This window comes from Myotis daubentonii, chromosome 13 (genome assembly GCF_963259705.1).
Source record: "Myotis daubentonii chromosome 13, mMyoDau2.1, whole genome shotgun sequence".
NCBI classification, from domain to species: Eukaryota; Metazoa; Chordata; class Mammalia; order Chiroptera; family Vespertilionidae; genus Myotis; species Myotis daubentonii.
The window spans coordinates 33,805,020-33,822,067 of record NC_081852.1 but is presented as its reverse complement, the minus strand read 5'-3'; the positions used below and the strand labels follow the sequence as shown (position 1 = coordinate 33,822,067).

Sequence of the window (17,048 nt, the reverse complement as noted above, 5' to 3'; positions counted from 1 at the left end):
TGTGCAAATTTACAGAGCAATAAAAAAACTATAAAATTTGTATGACTAAGAAAGGGATCTAAATTGGGCAAAGAGAGATGGGTAAGGGACAGGTACTCATGTACTATACTTATACTTCTTTTTCACAACAATGGAAACTGGTTGAAAGATTTTCAGAAGTTTAATAATATGCTCAGATGTGCCAAGTAATACATAGCACCCACAACACAGCATGGTTTATCATGTCTCTGTGTCTTTGCTTTTAGTGTTCCCTCTGCTTGGCAATACCATTATCATTCCTATCCAAGTTATCCTACACTTATAATCATCTACATGTCCAGATTTACCTGTGCCTCTATGTGAATGCTACAAGGGCAGAAATCTTATATTTTCAGTGCCTCCACAAGAGACTAGGGATTGTGGAACCTCAGGAATTTTTTGCTAAAACGAATACCACCTTCATTTGTTATTAATATTAAATATATTTATTGTGTGAAGTTATTTTAAAGAATATATATTTAGAATAGAAAAATACTTTATTTGCAAATGGATGATTTAATCTTGCATTAATTAGATATAGCCTTAGATTCCATGAGAAAAATCGGGACTCAAAAAAGTATGCCATGCCATGCATCAATGGTTTTATAATACTTCCATTATAAGATATTTGGGGGAGACTGTCTTATATTCTTTGTGTCTTCATAAATACTTAATAGTAGTACTTTATTCATATTAAGACCAAAAACATATTTATGTAATTTAATTCAAGCACATGAGACCTACATATAACAAAAAATGCTATATCTAGCATTTAATTATTTTTTAATATTTTGTTTTTAAGCTTTTAAAAAAGTAAAAACACTATAGGCTATTGCTCCTTTTACTCTTACTATTTAGCTAGTCTACTCAAACAGGATAACAACAACAACAAAATTCTTATTTTGAGAGTTTTATTTAAACTTATGAATGGAGGTCACCAATATAAAAAATTAAGATGATTGTTTTTTAATGTTACTGTTTAATTAGGTTTACATGCCACGGTTGCTGGCATTTGTACATGATATCACAATCTATACTTTTGTGTTAATAATTTTTCAATAGCATCTGCCTTCTGTATGGAAATACTGGAAGCAAAACCTCACTCTTCAGTTCATTCATCAGCTCAATTTGAAGGCTTAATCTTCCTCTAGAAAATAGCATATGCCATTATCCTACAAGGAATTTGACACTATCCAAGCTGGTAGAACGGAGGTATATTCTCTGCAGGTCCCACTTGTTATTTGACCAAACATTATTAGTGAGCTTTTAGTGATCAATCATTGTCCATAAAGAAAACAATGTCACTAGGTCAACTAAATTCCTAGTGTCATCAACGAGTCCTGTATATTCAGATTCTGAAGGTGGCACTTTGGTTCCTGGAGTGGAGTACAATTTCATGCAAGTAAAAACCTATTACAGTTGACCTTGAAGGACTCATGTTTAAACTGTGTGAATCCATTTATATGCTTTTTTTTTTCCAATTTGCCAACAGTTAAATTCACCCACACAGTTCATACCTGAGTTGACCCAGGGTTAACTCTGTGGTTGGGAATCCATGTATGAAGGGAACAGATTAATTACATGCAGATTTTCCACTATGTTGGAGGTCAGCTCCCCTAAAGCCCACATTGTTAAACAATCAACTGTATTGTACTGATTATCGTAGGCTTATATAGGCAAATCAGAGATATAACTTGCAAAGAGGAACTGAATAAGAGTGGATTATAAATTTTCATTCATTAAATAATAAAGTGGTTAAAAACACATTCATCATAATATATAAGCACATATAGTTTAGACTGGGATAGTACTGTCTTTAATGAAAAAGTTACAAAATAAAATAATGACTATTAAAGGACTTTAATAAAAGTTTAAGTGATAAAACAGCAGGTGCCGTTATTCTTATAATTAGCATTATTACCACTGTTATTAAGCAATTGTAGTATGTCTTTCTCCAAAATAATATTACATAAGGTTATGGATATGAAATAGAGTGGAGGAGAAGGTTTAGAATCGAATTGTCTTGAGTTCAAATTATGTTTCTAGTACTTGTTTACTTGGTGGGAGGGAGGGTAAGCAAGGGGTCACTTGGCTAAGTCAATTATTCTCTTTCAAATTCAAATTTTTGGTCTGCAAAAATATAATTATACAGGAATCATAATGTTGTTAAAATTAGAAATGTTGTATATAAAGTAGCTTGCATGGTTTCTGGCCCTAGTGCATGGTAATTAAATAGCATCAATCATGTTTAATTCCTCTTCAGGCAAGCTCAGCATGAATGAAGCTATTATTTAAAATTTGTTCAAACTTTGACTCTTAGTTTAGATCCTGTAATTACTCACTACATAAAAATATTCAATATGCTTCTTCACAAGAAACAGTACCTTCAGGAATATACATCCACTTGCTATTTGGATGTATGAACTATGGCCATGTCCAACTAAATATGTTCAAAACAGAACTCATCCCCTTCACCCAAACCATGTATACCGTTTAACATCACCACCACCCAGGCATGTAGAAAAAAACCTTGGAATTTTGTTCTTACTTTGCCAATTCCATTTCTCCGTTCTTCCCAACATGCTCCCTGTCAGGCCATCAGTAGCAACATTTTCCCTTGATTCCTCTGGTGGTGTTCTTTCTAATTTCTCTGACTACAATTTTGTCCCCCAGAAATGTGTCTTCTATAGGGTCAACTGAGTGATTTTCCTAAGACTAAAATAATTCCACATGACTTTCTAATGTAAAGTTCTTCCAATGATTCCTTCCATTGACTAGATAAATCTAAGCTTCTTAACAAGGCAAATTAAATTTTTCATGAGTTGGACTGTAATTCTCCTTTAATCACAGTTTACTAGTCTGCACGGGTAGGTAACACTGACTGACTTGTGATTATCCATAAGTACCAAGCTATTTCAGACCTCTAAGGCTGGTAAAAATGTGACATACCCTTTTCACCGGGTTAACCGCTACTCATTTTCCTAAACTGATTTTGTATAGGAAGCCTGCAAAGTACTCCATCATTATGACAACTGTCCTCCTCAAAGCCCCCAAAACCAAGTATTTATCTCAATATCAAATTTATCATGTTAAACTAAATGCAATTGGTTTACACTTCTATTTCCACACTTTTTTAACCTGCGAATGTTACTATTTTTTATCTTTGTATTCCCATAGCATAGTAAATGGAAGTTACATAATAAATCATTGGTTTGTTGGGCTGAATTGAAAATCTTATTCTCACTGACAACTATTTCCCCCCCCCCCCCCCCACTTATTAGAAACAAAATTAGATAGAATTAGTGTTTACCATAAGGGAAAGGAGAACAAGTTCAAAGCTGCCTGCACATTTTGGGAACCCCAAACTAGATGTGAGTTTTGTATTATACTGTCCCTTATTCCAATTTATTTACTTGAAAACTAAAAATGACGTTTGTTAAGAACCTAGGAAAACAAAACAAAAGCATGCTTGTTAAGAATATAGGACATTCCAGGAATTGCTTTGGCCTCTGCACATATGAGACAACCAAACCACAATGATTCTTGTCCTTGGTAACTAGCACTCTGGAGGGGAGGAGGCGAGGCAGACAATACACGTCATACTCTAAATAAAAACACATATAGCACTTGCATGGTGATCAGCGCAGAAGATAAAAATGACAGGAAAGGGATCTTACAGTATTGGGAGGCTCTTGCAACTGTAAATAGGTGTTAGAAAAGGCTTCACAGAGAAAGTGAAAATGGGGTAAAAACCTGGAGGAAATGAGGCCATGGAGAAAGCCAAGGGAGTAGCTGGTATAGTCTGAGAGGAGATGAAAGTGAAGTTCAAAGGTTTGAAGGGAGCTGCAAGCCTCAAGGACAGAGAGGCGACCAGGGAGCTAACTGGAGTGGACTAAGCTGAAGACCAGGTAACAATATATGACAAGAGGGAGTGCCCTGCAGCTGGTGGCAGATGGCAAATTGTGCCGGGCCCCATTGGCCTTTTTAATGATTTTGCCTTTTACTTCAAAATGAAATGTAAAACCACTAAAAATTTTAGGCAAAGGGAAAGATGACATTGTTACCAGAATCATGCAGTCCACTGAAGGGGGCTCAGGCAAAAGTCTAATTAGACTTCTAATTAGAGAAGGTTTTCAGCGCCCTGAAGTAGAGAGAACAGTAGCTTGGATTGGGATGTTCAAAATGAAAGTGGTGGGAATCATTGCCTTCTGAGCATGTTTTCAAGGTCGAGCTTAGAGCTGTTGCTCAAGATCATGTTTGGAGTTTGAAAGAAGACAGGCACTAAGCATGTCTACAAGGATATTTGACTAGGGTGACTACAAGTTTGCAGATGCTTTAAAGCACATATTGAATATTGAAGTCACCAAGAATTTTGACCCAACTACTGTGGAAGTAAATGCCAGTAAGACAGAAATTAAACTCTGTAAGAGTGACGTGAAAATCTGCAGACAGCAGTGGGAGGTGAGGTTAGGCAGAAGAGGTAATGGAAGAGGAACCTGTCATCTGTAGCTGATAGTATCAAGGAAGGGTAAAGGATGGTACATTCTTGTGAGATTAAAAGGGAGGACGATAAGGAGAATTAGAAAGAAGAGTCTGGAAATACCAATGAGAAACTAGGGGTCCACCTCCCAAATCTCCATGATCAAAGATAAGAGGGGTGTGAAGAGAAAAATCTGCCCTTTGTGCTGCAGAGAAGACATTGACTTTTTATCTGCTTTGGAACAGAGCAAAGAGGAGAGAAAAGACTCACTCCCAATGTTTCGTTTTTTTGTTTTGTTTTTTGTTTTGTTTTTGTTACAGTTCTGCCAATTTGCCTGGCTCTGGTGTAATTTTAGGTAGTAGCTCTTTGAGCACTTACGCTATTTCGTCTATAAGATTATTCTCTTAATTTGGGGGATCAATTTAGGTAAATTATTATCTTCTTTAAAAATTATTCCCTTCATTCATGTTTTCAAATTTTACATGATTAAAACAAAACTGTCTCTTTTAATAAATTTAATTTATTTTCTGTATTATTTCCATCTTAGAATTTATTATGTAAATTTGTACTTTCTTCCTTTTTTAGTAGATTAGCTGGGTTCATTCATTTTATTATGTTTTCATTTTTGTTGCTGTTTCTTTTTTTTTTTCAGAGAACCAAATTTGGATTTATTTATTAATATTTTTATAATTCATTTATACTTGCTGTTACACTAGTTAAGTCTTGTATTTATTTGTGGGTTTTGTTTATTTATTTTATGAGGTATCATAACAAGTATAGAAAATCTTCATAAAATTCTCAAAAAGAAAAACACATACTACTTTCAGTAAACAAAATAACAAACATAATCCAGCAACTAAATTTCAAAATTAAAATTTCATGACCTAGTGGAATTCATACCAAAAATGTAAAATAGATTTATTTAGAAACAACATATATTAAGGGCAACCATCATACCATTAGCTCAAGAAGAAAAGTCATTACTGTCTGCATAGATGGTAGATATTTATTTGACCTGAATTAACCATCATCCTTACTTTTATTTTATTTTTTAAGACAGAGTGGAAGGGAGGGAGGGAGGAAAGGGAAGAGAGAGAGATATATTGGTTGCCTACTGCATGCACCCAACCCAGTTACATGCCCTTGATAGAGAATCGAACCCATGACCCTTCCATGTGCAGGGGGGCACTCTAACCATTGGGACACTGGCCAGGGCTACCATTCTTATTTTCAAAAAGTTAATAAAATAGAAATAGCAAAATAGTTTCTTAAGCTAATAAAATATATTTTTTTAAACCAAGACTCTAATAAAATGAGGGAGCATGGGAAACATTCCCACTCATTAAAAAAAAGAAAAAGCATGTTTATTATAAGAACTAGCAAGTGAAATTAAAAGAAAAATAATGGATAGAACAATATAAAAGTATCACTATAAAATACAATCCTGGATAATATAAAGAAATCAACTGGAAATTACAAAAATAAGATAATTAAATGAGAAAGTAGATTAAAAAAACATATAAAGAGACTAATAGCTTCCATATATACAAACATCAACCAGAAAAAAGAATAAGAACAAAGAACTCTATTTACAAAAACAAGATACAGAAACAGACCAACAAAAAAAGTATAGGACTTGTATAAAGAAAACATTTAAAAAAATAAAAACTACTAAAGGACATATATCAAGCATACAAATAAAGAGACAGAAAGTTCTTGGTTAGAAAGATTCATTATCAAAATGATATAATTTAACCCTAAGTAATTAATTTATAAATTTGATATGTTCTCAATAAAAATATAGGTAAGCCCGGCCAGCATGGCTCAGTGGTTGAGCGTCGACCTATGAACCTGGAGGTCGGCGTTCGATTCTTGGTCAGGGCAAATGCCCAGGGTGCAGGCTCAATCCTCATTGTGAGGTATGGAGGAGACAGCCAATCAATGATTCTTGTTCATCATTTATGTTTCTATATACATATATAGTTAAAAAACAACAACACTGAACTACCTTGTGTAAGCTTAAAGGAAAGGAAAATAACAGAAAGATTAACCAGGAAATTTTTGAGGAAAAACAGCATTCAGGTAAGGTAGCACCACCATATCATAAAGCATAGTTTAAAACCTGAACAATTAAAATTGTGTGACAATTACTCATGAAAAAATAGGTCAGCTAATCGAATAGAAGAACAAGTCTAGAGCCAAATTCATATACATAAGAAAATACATGATATAATAGCTGTAACATTTATAATCAGTGAGAAAAAGATGAACTATCTAATATACAGGGTGGGACAGGAGTAGGTTTACATTTGTTCATATGTAAAATAATATAATAATTAATTAATAATAATACAAAAATAAGCTATTTCATGTACTCACACCTGTAAACCTACTCTAGCTACACCCAGTACTGAGTGGAGAAAATGGCAAAATTTCCCAAAAAAATCTTGCTGGATCAATACCACTCACTGTACAGTAGGATAAATCCCTAATACAACAAAGATTTAAACATACGGCATGCAGCTAATAAATCACTAGGAGAAAACCTACAATAATTGTTACCCGGGCTTACATATCAATAGTAAGATGGGTAATGACTAGGAACACAGATTTTACAGAAAAAGTAATAGAACTGGCTCTTAAACATAAGAATTGTACTCAAACTCATAAACAAATGGATATGAAATGTGCTATTGTTTACCTATCTGATTTGCAAAAACCCAAATATTTGATGTGCCACACATCTAGGAGACTATGTAAAATTAATCATTCTCAACTTGGCAACTGGAATTGTAAATTGTTTTAAGACCTACAAAATACAATTTGGCAGTTATTGCTAAAACCTACAAGTGCATATACCCTTTGGCTTTGCTTCTGGGAATTTACTCTATTGATATACGTGCCCACATGTATGATGTATGTTCAATGCTATTTAATTCTTTATTGTCAGTAAAAGAGCAACTGAAATTTAAAAACCCATCTGCAGTGAGTTTTTTAAAGAGTATTATCTACATCTAAAGGAATATTATGTAGCTGTGAAAAAGTTTTAAGGGAAGTATTCAGTATTCATAAGGAAAGATAATCCAGGATATATTGTGAGGGAGAAAAAAACTCAGCAAGGTGCAGAAATGCATTTATATTCATTCACATTTTCTTGAAATGCATACAGAAAATCTGGAAATAAGCAAGACATTAATAAAAGGGATAGCTCAGGTGGATGACTAGATAAATGCAATTGTATTACAGTGGGGCCTTGTATTACAGTCGGGCCTTGTCCCGACGAACAAGTTTTTTGAGATACCAGCTGTCTCTCGGCCGATTTTTTGCATTGAGTTGACAGAGTAATTTGAGTTAACGAGCTCCTTAACAAGCTCCGTCTTGGAACGAGTTAAACTCGTAAGTCAAAGCCCCACTGTAGTGAGAAGTTTTGCTTTTTACCCTCTCACAATATCTAGCTGAGTATGTACACATAGAACATGCACCGAGTGGCCAGACTATTATGACCGGCCAGATTATTATGACCATCCCATCAGTACTTCATTGGCACTTCCAAAAACACTGAATATTGAAAACTTCCTAAGCACATACTCTCAAGGTTTTATTATTATTATCACTTGCATAACTAATTCACTTCATTGTACTGATGGGGTGGTCATAATAATCTGGCCGGTAGTAATAATCTGGCCACTCAGTGTGTATTGATATACTCTATAGATAAATGATAAATTCTATATATATGTCTTTGTGTGTTTATTTGTATATAGGTAGAATATATATATATATATATATATGTATATATATATATATATATATATATATATATATATATATATATATATATATAATCTTTGTGTATTTATTTGTATATAGGTAGAAAATATATATGTATATATAAATAATTACCCAGACACTGAGGCATGGCTTCAAATCTGAGACATTCCATATTACTGCTCTCTGAGGTTTCACTATCATCAACCTTACGTTTCAGTAGTAAATTAGATACATGTCTCTGATATTTTCCAGTTTCTGCTCTGCACTCCCCCTGCCCCTGAACAGAGAGACCTGCATCCTTCATATCTGTGAAATTATAGTTAATTATTTTGTGGTTTAATCTCTTTACTTTCCTCTTCCCACAACTGAACCGAATAAGGATATGCAATTCCTAAGAATCCGGTCTCTCTGATTTTCTGATCTAATTTAGATGTTCATAGGATGAAAGGATGCTTGCTGTGCTTCTTAAATTTAATTACGGGGTTAAATGGGAGCGATGAAAACACTGCTTTGGTTCTCAGGTAAATTACCTTCTCTCTGCAGGGGGAGCATTATCCGAGGCCTGGACAGTGAGCGCATAGGTCCGCCCAACGATCAGTTCCACCCCTGGAGCGATGGTGATAAGCCCTGTTTCTTTATTGATGATGAAGTCTCCCTGATCCCCAATCAGGATTTCATAGGAGATCTCCCCATTTGACCCTTCGTCTGCGTCGACTGCAGTGAGCTGGAATTGAAAATCACAACATCAATCCTCTGGGACTTAACTTTTCACTATTGTGTTATTTCCCCCCCAGCAAAAGCAGCTTGCATTCAAAGACAGAAAATAAGAGAGGGAAGTTTTCTTGGCGTATATGCTCTTGTTTTCTCGAATCGAGGCGACCAGGTTTGGTTATGCTGCTGCAGCAATCGCAGCAGGAAGGATTTCTCTCTCTTTTATTTTTCTTGTAAGGGTGATTGAAGAAAAAGTTTTTGGATCTTGAAGACTGCCTTTATTTTAACTTAATAAAGGCAGAAAGAGGAAAGCTCCGAAGTAAATCTAATATCCCTATAGAAAATGTACTGTTTTTTCTCTATTTTACCTCCTGTTCTTGACACATACACACACATTACACAGACCGAGGCCTGGAGAAATGGAAGCGGGTGGAGTTGGCTTTTATTACTCTCATTCTTCCTTTTGCTCTCATTTCTCGCCTCCCCCCACCCGCCCATTCTTAATGTTTTCCCTTTTGTCTCCCAGAGATTCTTTTATTCTCAAGTCCCTTTATGTACATTGGATTTAGGAAAGATTCTTAAAATCTGTTCACACTGACTTATAAATCATTAAATACAAGGCCTAGAGTATTAGCTTTTTAAAATCAAACAAATGCATCTGTAAGTGTAGAATAACTAAAAAATTAGAATAAGAAGCACAAGAAACTTTTTTCTTTTTTAGGAAAGGGATTCAATTCAGAGTGCCTGAAATGATACTTCATAAGCATCTATAAGGCAAATTTGCACATATTTATAATTACTTTAGAGAAAATGATATCTATCAGTTAAATGCTATATTTGGGTCATTTTTTTGTGTGTAAACAGAGTAACCATTATTAGTTTCACATGGCATAATTAAGATAATAACTTAACGTCAAATAAGGCTCCTGATAAAAATACATTTACTTAAGGGGGGGAAATAAATTCTAGTGGAAAATCATATAAATGTTTTATAAACATTCACAAAATTTTCTGTTTTTACCATACCAAAAGTGATGGATGAGAAAAGAAAGGTGGCCCCATTTTACACATAAGAAAAATGCAATTAAAAGTGTTCTATTGACTAAAGAAAAAAAAAGCCCACATGATTTTAATAAATAAATTTGCAGAAAAATGTTTTCATTTACTGACATTTTCTTATATATTTTCATCCATGAATGCCACTTCTAGAAAACTGTGGTTCTTTATCATTAACAGAGTCCTTTGGGGGGGACTGCTGGACACTCAGATAAAATGTGAAAGTGCACATTCACCTTAAAAGCTGAATTCAAATTCAGGAACCAGATTTTAACTAACGGCCCTTTCTTTTTTTAAAAAACAAAACAAACAAACAAAAAAACAACTCAATTTTGCATAGCAAGTTTTTTTTTTTTTTGGTTTTTTTTACATGTATATTATGAAGGGAGAGGAATAGAGAGTTAGAAACATCGATCAGCTGCCTCCTGCACACTCTCTGCCAGCAACCAAGGTACATGCCCTTGACCGAATTGAACCTGGGACCCTTGAGTCTGCAGGCCGATGCTCTATCCACTGAGCCAAACCAGTTAGGGCACTAATGGCCCTTCCAAATGTTTGTATTTATTGTCCTGATGAAGTGCAAAGTGCTTTACACATCCCATCATGCCATCTACGGAAAATATTGTGCATATTCTATTTCCAGTTTTATTACCCACTGCATTTAGAGTGATAATATGTATAGAAATAGCAGGAGAAAGAGAGAGAGAGAGAGGGAGGGAGGGAGGGAGGGAGGGAGGGAGGAAGAGAGAAAGAGAGAGCAAAAGAGAGAGAGAGAGAGAGAGAGAGAGAGAGAGAGAGAGAGAGAGAGAGAGAGAGAAAATAAATTTGAGAATTTGGGAGGCTGGCATTAATACAGCTAAATCTAAGCTTAGGTATTTGGTGCTAGATAGATGTGGTTGCCAGAGGAAAGGCTTAGGTGAGAATGACAGACATAGTCCTAAAGGCAAAGGAGAAGGAAACTATTTCCAGAACCTGTCAAAATGAATGATGTATATTTATGGAGAACTATTCAAGCCAGACAAACTCATTCCCTTTTGTGTGTGGATAAAATTAGAAAATTGGAAGACATGGGTAGCAAAGGAGATATCAATTTTGATTATAGTAAATCACTTAACACATGTCTCAGGGAATCTTAATTAAAATTTAGCTCAAATTGCACTCAATATTAACATTCTTTCTGGGACTTAAATTGGCTAAAGGAATTTAATGATAAATGGCAATGCATCAAGTTAAAAAGGATAGAGGAGCATGCTTCAGGGATGTAGGTATTATGGCTGGTCTTATTTAACATTTTCATAAATGATGTTGGAAGGAAGGATAAGCAGGATTGTAACTGAAGTGAAGAAGGCACTCATCTGGGAGGTGCCATAAATACCAAAAAACAAAACAAAAACACACACAAACAAACCTCAAAACACAGGTGACAAAAACACCCCTGAACTGCATGGCCAGCAAACCACTGATAAGCTAATTTTTTCTGGTGCTAGAAACCACTAGCAAGGAGTAGTGTAATAAATAAGCCAAAAACAAATTGGAGTCTCAAAAATGAAGTAGGGATAGAATAAAAGTCATAGTTAACATAGAAATAATCACAGATCTAAACTATAAAAGTGTGAATGTGGTCTTCTTATATGAATAAGTATATTTTCACTAGAAATGAATTATGATTGAATTGATCACGAGTGTGTTAATCATTTGGCATTTTTGCCTCCTGGGCATCCTGGGCCCTTGTTTCTAGGAAGAGCCCCTCATTTTCCTCTGGGGAGTAATTCATCCCCTTCATAGTCCTTGTTTGGGTAGGGCTGACACTTAACACCATCCATGGCAGTGAGACTTAGGCCTGGACTTGTTTGGTTTAAGAAATGGCAGTTACCTAAGTTACTATAATCATGATGACTCTAGGAACTACTAGAAAAGAGTGGTGGTTATTTTCTCTAGGGTTAGACTAAAAAAATTACATCTGTTGTTTTTGAAGATCTTCTTGTCTGCATTGGGTCCACCTCAGACTAAGGCCCAAAAGAAGACAATGCCAGGGATAAGAGAAAAAATATCACTGACATTACTGTTTCCGGGTATGCCTGAGTCCCAAATTCACAACTGATCTTTTCTGATACATGACTCAAACGTAAACTTAAAAAATAAACCAAGCTAATTTATTTTGCAATTATTTCACTTCAACTGTAAGAATCTTAAATATTACAGAAAAAGAGTTTTATAATTAATGATTCTTCTTACTTGCTTTATGATTATTCATCAAGGATTATTGCATTTTGAGTTTTGCCTATATAGTTCCACAGAGTCATTAATACATCAAATCATCTTTGATTCAATGTATGAGCAAATATAATGCTATGAAAGTGGTAGAGTTGTCCTTGTGTGGAAATCATGATGAAGTTATGTAACAAGTAGTAAAATGATATGCATACAAAAAAATAACAAATATTTTTCATGTAATAACAGCTGGAGTTTTAAACAAAGTAATTACCTAAATTGTAAATATTAGCACTTTTTAAAATACATGTTAATTAGAATGCTTTTTTAGTCTCTTATTATTCAGGCTAACTAAAACTAGGTAGTCAAAGGAAATAGAGTCACAAGTAAAATCTCATCATATTTAGTACACAATAAGGTCATGAATATTCAGGTTTGCTCTCTTTTAAATGAAGTTCAATTTGCAAAGTGAACTCTGGCATGTACACCTGAGTTTAGAAAAGTATGGAAAATATTGTATCCTTTCTGTAAAAAGGGAGTTATGGAAGTATGCTAGCTCCATCCATTTGGTGGTAATCATAATACTAGAATTATTTTCCAAACTTAATTTAGGGAAAATAATAATCTGGAGGAAAACATTCATTTCAAGATAATATAATGAAAACCTACATGACCCAGGCACTGTGCTGGGAGCTGGCTGTAGACTAAAGTTGGTAAATAAAATTAGGTCCTGCTTATTTTTTTAAAATTTACTATATATGAAAAAATATTGGTAAGAAAGGGAATCCATATTGACACGTTTTAACAAGTGGTATTCAAAAAATAATTATAAAAAACAATGAGTGTGATGCAGAGTAGATATCAAAGTCTTTTGGCGTAGATTAGATTTAAACTGGGTCTCACAGATGAGATCATGATGGAAGAGTATGGATTAAGAGCAGTTCATGGAACAGGAAAGGGCCCTGTGAGAACCCTGAGGGAACGGGAATGAATAAGACTCTGAGAAAAGCTGACTATGATAAATTAGAGAAAGGCTAACATGTGATGAAGTTGCAGAGACATGGTAGAGGGTTTTATAGGCTGTGAGAAAGTTTGAGAATCAGTGTGAGGCAAATAAATAATGAAAGGATTCACTTATAGTTGATATATTTAATATGTAAAGTAGCCTCTGCATCCTTTATTCTCTCTTGGTTTTGAGGGCAGAAAATCTAGGGAGAGGGGCATGATTTTAGATAAGAAGGCTATAAGAGAATGGCAGTAAATTATTTTAATGGTTCTTATCCTATATAATAAAAGCCTAATATGCAAATACACCAAACTGCAGAATGACTGGCAGAACGACCTGTCGCTATGACACGCACTGACCACCAGGGGGCATATGCTCAATGCAGGAGCTGCCCCCAGCCCACAGGCACCACTGGTTGGCCTACAGATTAGCCCTGATCACTGGCCAGGCCTAGGGACCCTACCCATGCATGAATTTTGTGCACCAGGCCTCTAGTTTATAATAAAAATCATGATAGAACTGTGCTGGTCTTCAAAAAATGGACTGAAATATTTTTCCCCCCCTAATATGGGTAAAAAAAATAAAGTTGAAGAAAAAAAAGTTTTGATAAACAGCATAAATACCAGTCACACAATAAAGAACAAAGCAATATTGATTTCTATGATACACACAGGATACTTCTGCTATTATGAAAGGTTCTGATTTATACAGACACAAATGGGGCACACTTAATGATACAAACTATGTTGGAAACCTCATCATCTACATATTTGTCTCAATCTAGTGCTTTTTACTATTAAGGGAGATTGTCTATTAGTAGGGATTTCTTGAAGATTTCTGTAACTTTAGATTTAAAAAGCAGGAGTCTATTCTAACTTTGAATTAATTTCACTTAGAGAGCATAAAAGGTGAGAGACAGTACTGTGCAGAGGACTTGCTTAAAAAATACTCATTAAGAAGACATTCTCTGCCCTTTCCAGAAACTCAGACAGTTTCTGGGGCTTGGATTATTTTGATTTTTAGCTTTGGTAGAAAAAAGAACACACTGTAATTTAAGACATTCACAGTTATCTCCAAGTATGTCATGCTGCCATCTTTAATTTTGTATTTTGCATTTAATAAGGTAGAATTGTCCTCTTTCTTGTTTTGTCTATTTGTGAAAATATAAGAAGCACAGTTTTTAAAGACCCGTGGAATAGTTTCCAGAATGACTGTCACATTAAACAATTTGTGATATTCCAGTTCCTTCAGACAGTATTTCCTTTATTTTCATTTGAAAAAGCAAGAATTCAGTACACTGACATATCTATTATCTTATAATTTTGATACGTAATATAAAATTTGAGGTCTTATAAAATGAATACACTTACATGATAATGATGTAAAACCATAGAAAATTTTCTCTTTATAAAAACAAACTACAAACTATAATTGATGCCTGGAAATATTCATTTTACTTATTTCAGTAAATAAGTAAAGAGGCATTTTTCCCTATCAATACAGTATCATTATTTTATTTGCTTCCCTCCACTTTAATCACAGGAATCCTTATTTTCAATACTCTGTCCCCTTCTTTGTACACTATATCTGGTCCCCTCACTAGCAGATGACTAAAGGTGCTCTTTAAAAATGGTAACAAGGGGTAGCTAGGAAGTAGGACCCCTGGTTCTGGTGGGATGAAGAGGTCAGACAACTCTTTTTCCAAAAAGTAAGTAAAAATCCAAGCAAAACAGTCAAAACCCACTATTTGGGACTATAAAGATTAAGTGAAGTGCACATATTGAAAGAAATGACTCATGAAGATTGTTGTCACTTTAGATTTAAAAAGCAGGGGTCAGGGGCCATGTTTGAGTTTGATCCTATCTCCTACTTCCCCAGCACGGCCACCCTTCCCTCCCCACTCCAAGTGCAGATACCATGTAAGGTTTACTTATAAGGGGAGGACTGGCCATGGAAAGCAACAGGTTTGCCTTAAGAGAAAATAGACTGAATTTAATGTGGAGTTAATACAGGAATCAGGCACAGTGGGGACTGAATGGAGAGCAACCTCACCTCTGCCAATACAGGTTGTGGTCCCCGTGGGGAGGAGCAGTGAACAAGCCAGAAGTTTCGCAGAAAGAACCAGCTAATAAGAGCCCCGCAGAAGGGCAGAATAAGCTTCCTGCTCCTCTCTGGAACCACACACGTGCAGAGGGGACACATGACAAGGCCTGGGGCAAGGTCAATGCCAGGCAGAGGTCCTGAGCAGCGCCTGGGCTGTCAGCGCTCTCCCCAGACTAAACCCAGACCCACTCGCCGAGGTGGACGCCTCATGGTCTTGAGGTGCTTGTGCAAATCTTGGTCTAAGTGACTAGCTGACATCAAGCGAGGCAGAAATAGAAACAACTTATAAAGAGCCAGGTAAACATTAAAAATACGAATCAAAGCAAAAATCATGCAGTGACGTTAGGAGCTGCACACTGAAGGGAAGCAGATACAGCAAGTAAATTCCAGACATGTAATTAAAAAAAAAATCCTCAAGGCCAACATTCAAAATCCCGAGGTACTATGATATCCACTTGAAACAAAACAAAACAACAAAACAAAAACCCTGGTAATTAAAATATAAATAAATCTAGAGATTGTTAAATAAGTAACTATTCTGATATTTGTAAAAATGGTAAGGAATCCCAGCTGGTGTGGTTCAGCGGTTGAGCGTCACCCCGGGAACCAAGAGATCACCAGTTCGATTCCCAGTCAAGTCACATAACCTGAGAGGGTATGCAAGAGGCAGCTGATAGATGATGTTTCTCTCTCATCAATGTTTCTACTCTATCCCCCTCCTTTCCTCTGTCTCTAAAAATTAATAAAAACATATTTAAAAAATGGTAAGGAAGACTTTATTCAGGACCCTTGCAACAGATGTCAAGACTATTACAATAGGGGAGAGAGATCAGATCAATTCAACTTCAAATTCAGTTAACACCGGATTGATAGTCAAGAGCAGAGTTAGGAGGTCTGAGGATAGAAAATTAGTTAATAGGTGACATCATGGGTAGGAGGATTTTCAGAATGCACATAATAATCTAAAAAAATACAGATAAAGCAATTGATAAAACCAAATATCCATTTATGAAAAAAATTCTCAGTGAACTAGCAATACAAGGGAATATCTTCAACTTGATACAAAGTATCTACAATAAAACCTACAGCTAGCATTATATGTAATTATGAGAGACTGAATGATTTTCCCTAAGATCAGGAACAAGAAAAGGATGATCTCACTGCTTCTATTCAACCTTGTACTTGATGTTCTAGTCAGTGCAATAATATTCATAAAGGAACAACAACAAAAGCCATCAGATTGGAACAGCAGATGTAAAACTACACTTGCAGAAGAAATAATCATCTATGTAAAAAATACTAAGTGTGGTTATTGCAGGGGAGGTGAAAGAGGGCATAGAGGGGATAAATGGTGATAGAAAAAAGAAAATACTAAGGAATCTACAAGAATCTATGAGAACAAATAACAAGGTTAACAAAATCTATTGTCTTTTCATATGCTCGTATTAGAAATGAACAACCCCAAAATAAAATCAATCCCATTCACAGTAGCATAAAAAATGATAAACCAGGAATAAATTTAATAAAAATAATTGCAAAATCTGTAACATTATTGAAAGACATTTAAGGATATGTGGAAAGAATACATATTCATGGATGGACTCAATATTTTAAGGTGGAAATTCTCCATATTATTTGATTTGTAAATTCAATGTAACCACTATCAAAATTACATAAGGAGCAGAATATAGG

The 17,048-nt window shown here is 35.1% G+C and overlaps 1 protein-coding gene across 2 annotated transcripts in view; it reads right to left on the bottom strand.

Moving 5' to 3' along the window:
• Positions 1-17,048, bottom strand: part of PCDH15 (protocadherin related 15) — a 681,342-nt gene that overhangs the window by 234,942 nt on the left and 429,352 nt on the right. For both annotated transcript variants that reach the window (XM_059662693.1, XM_059662692.1), the window contains exon 14: positions 8,800-8,993. In XM_059662693.1, coding sequence (XP_059518676.1) covers positions 8,800-8,993 — 194 coding nt within the window. The remainder of the gene's footprint in view (positions 1-8,799; positions 8,994-17,048) is intronic.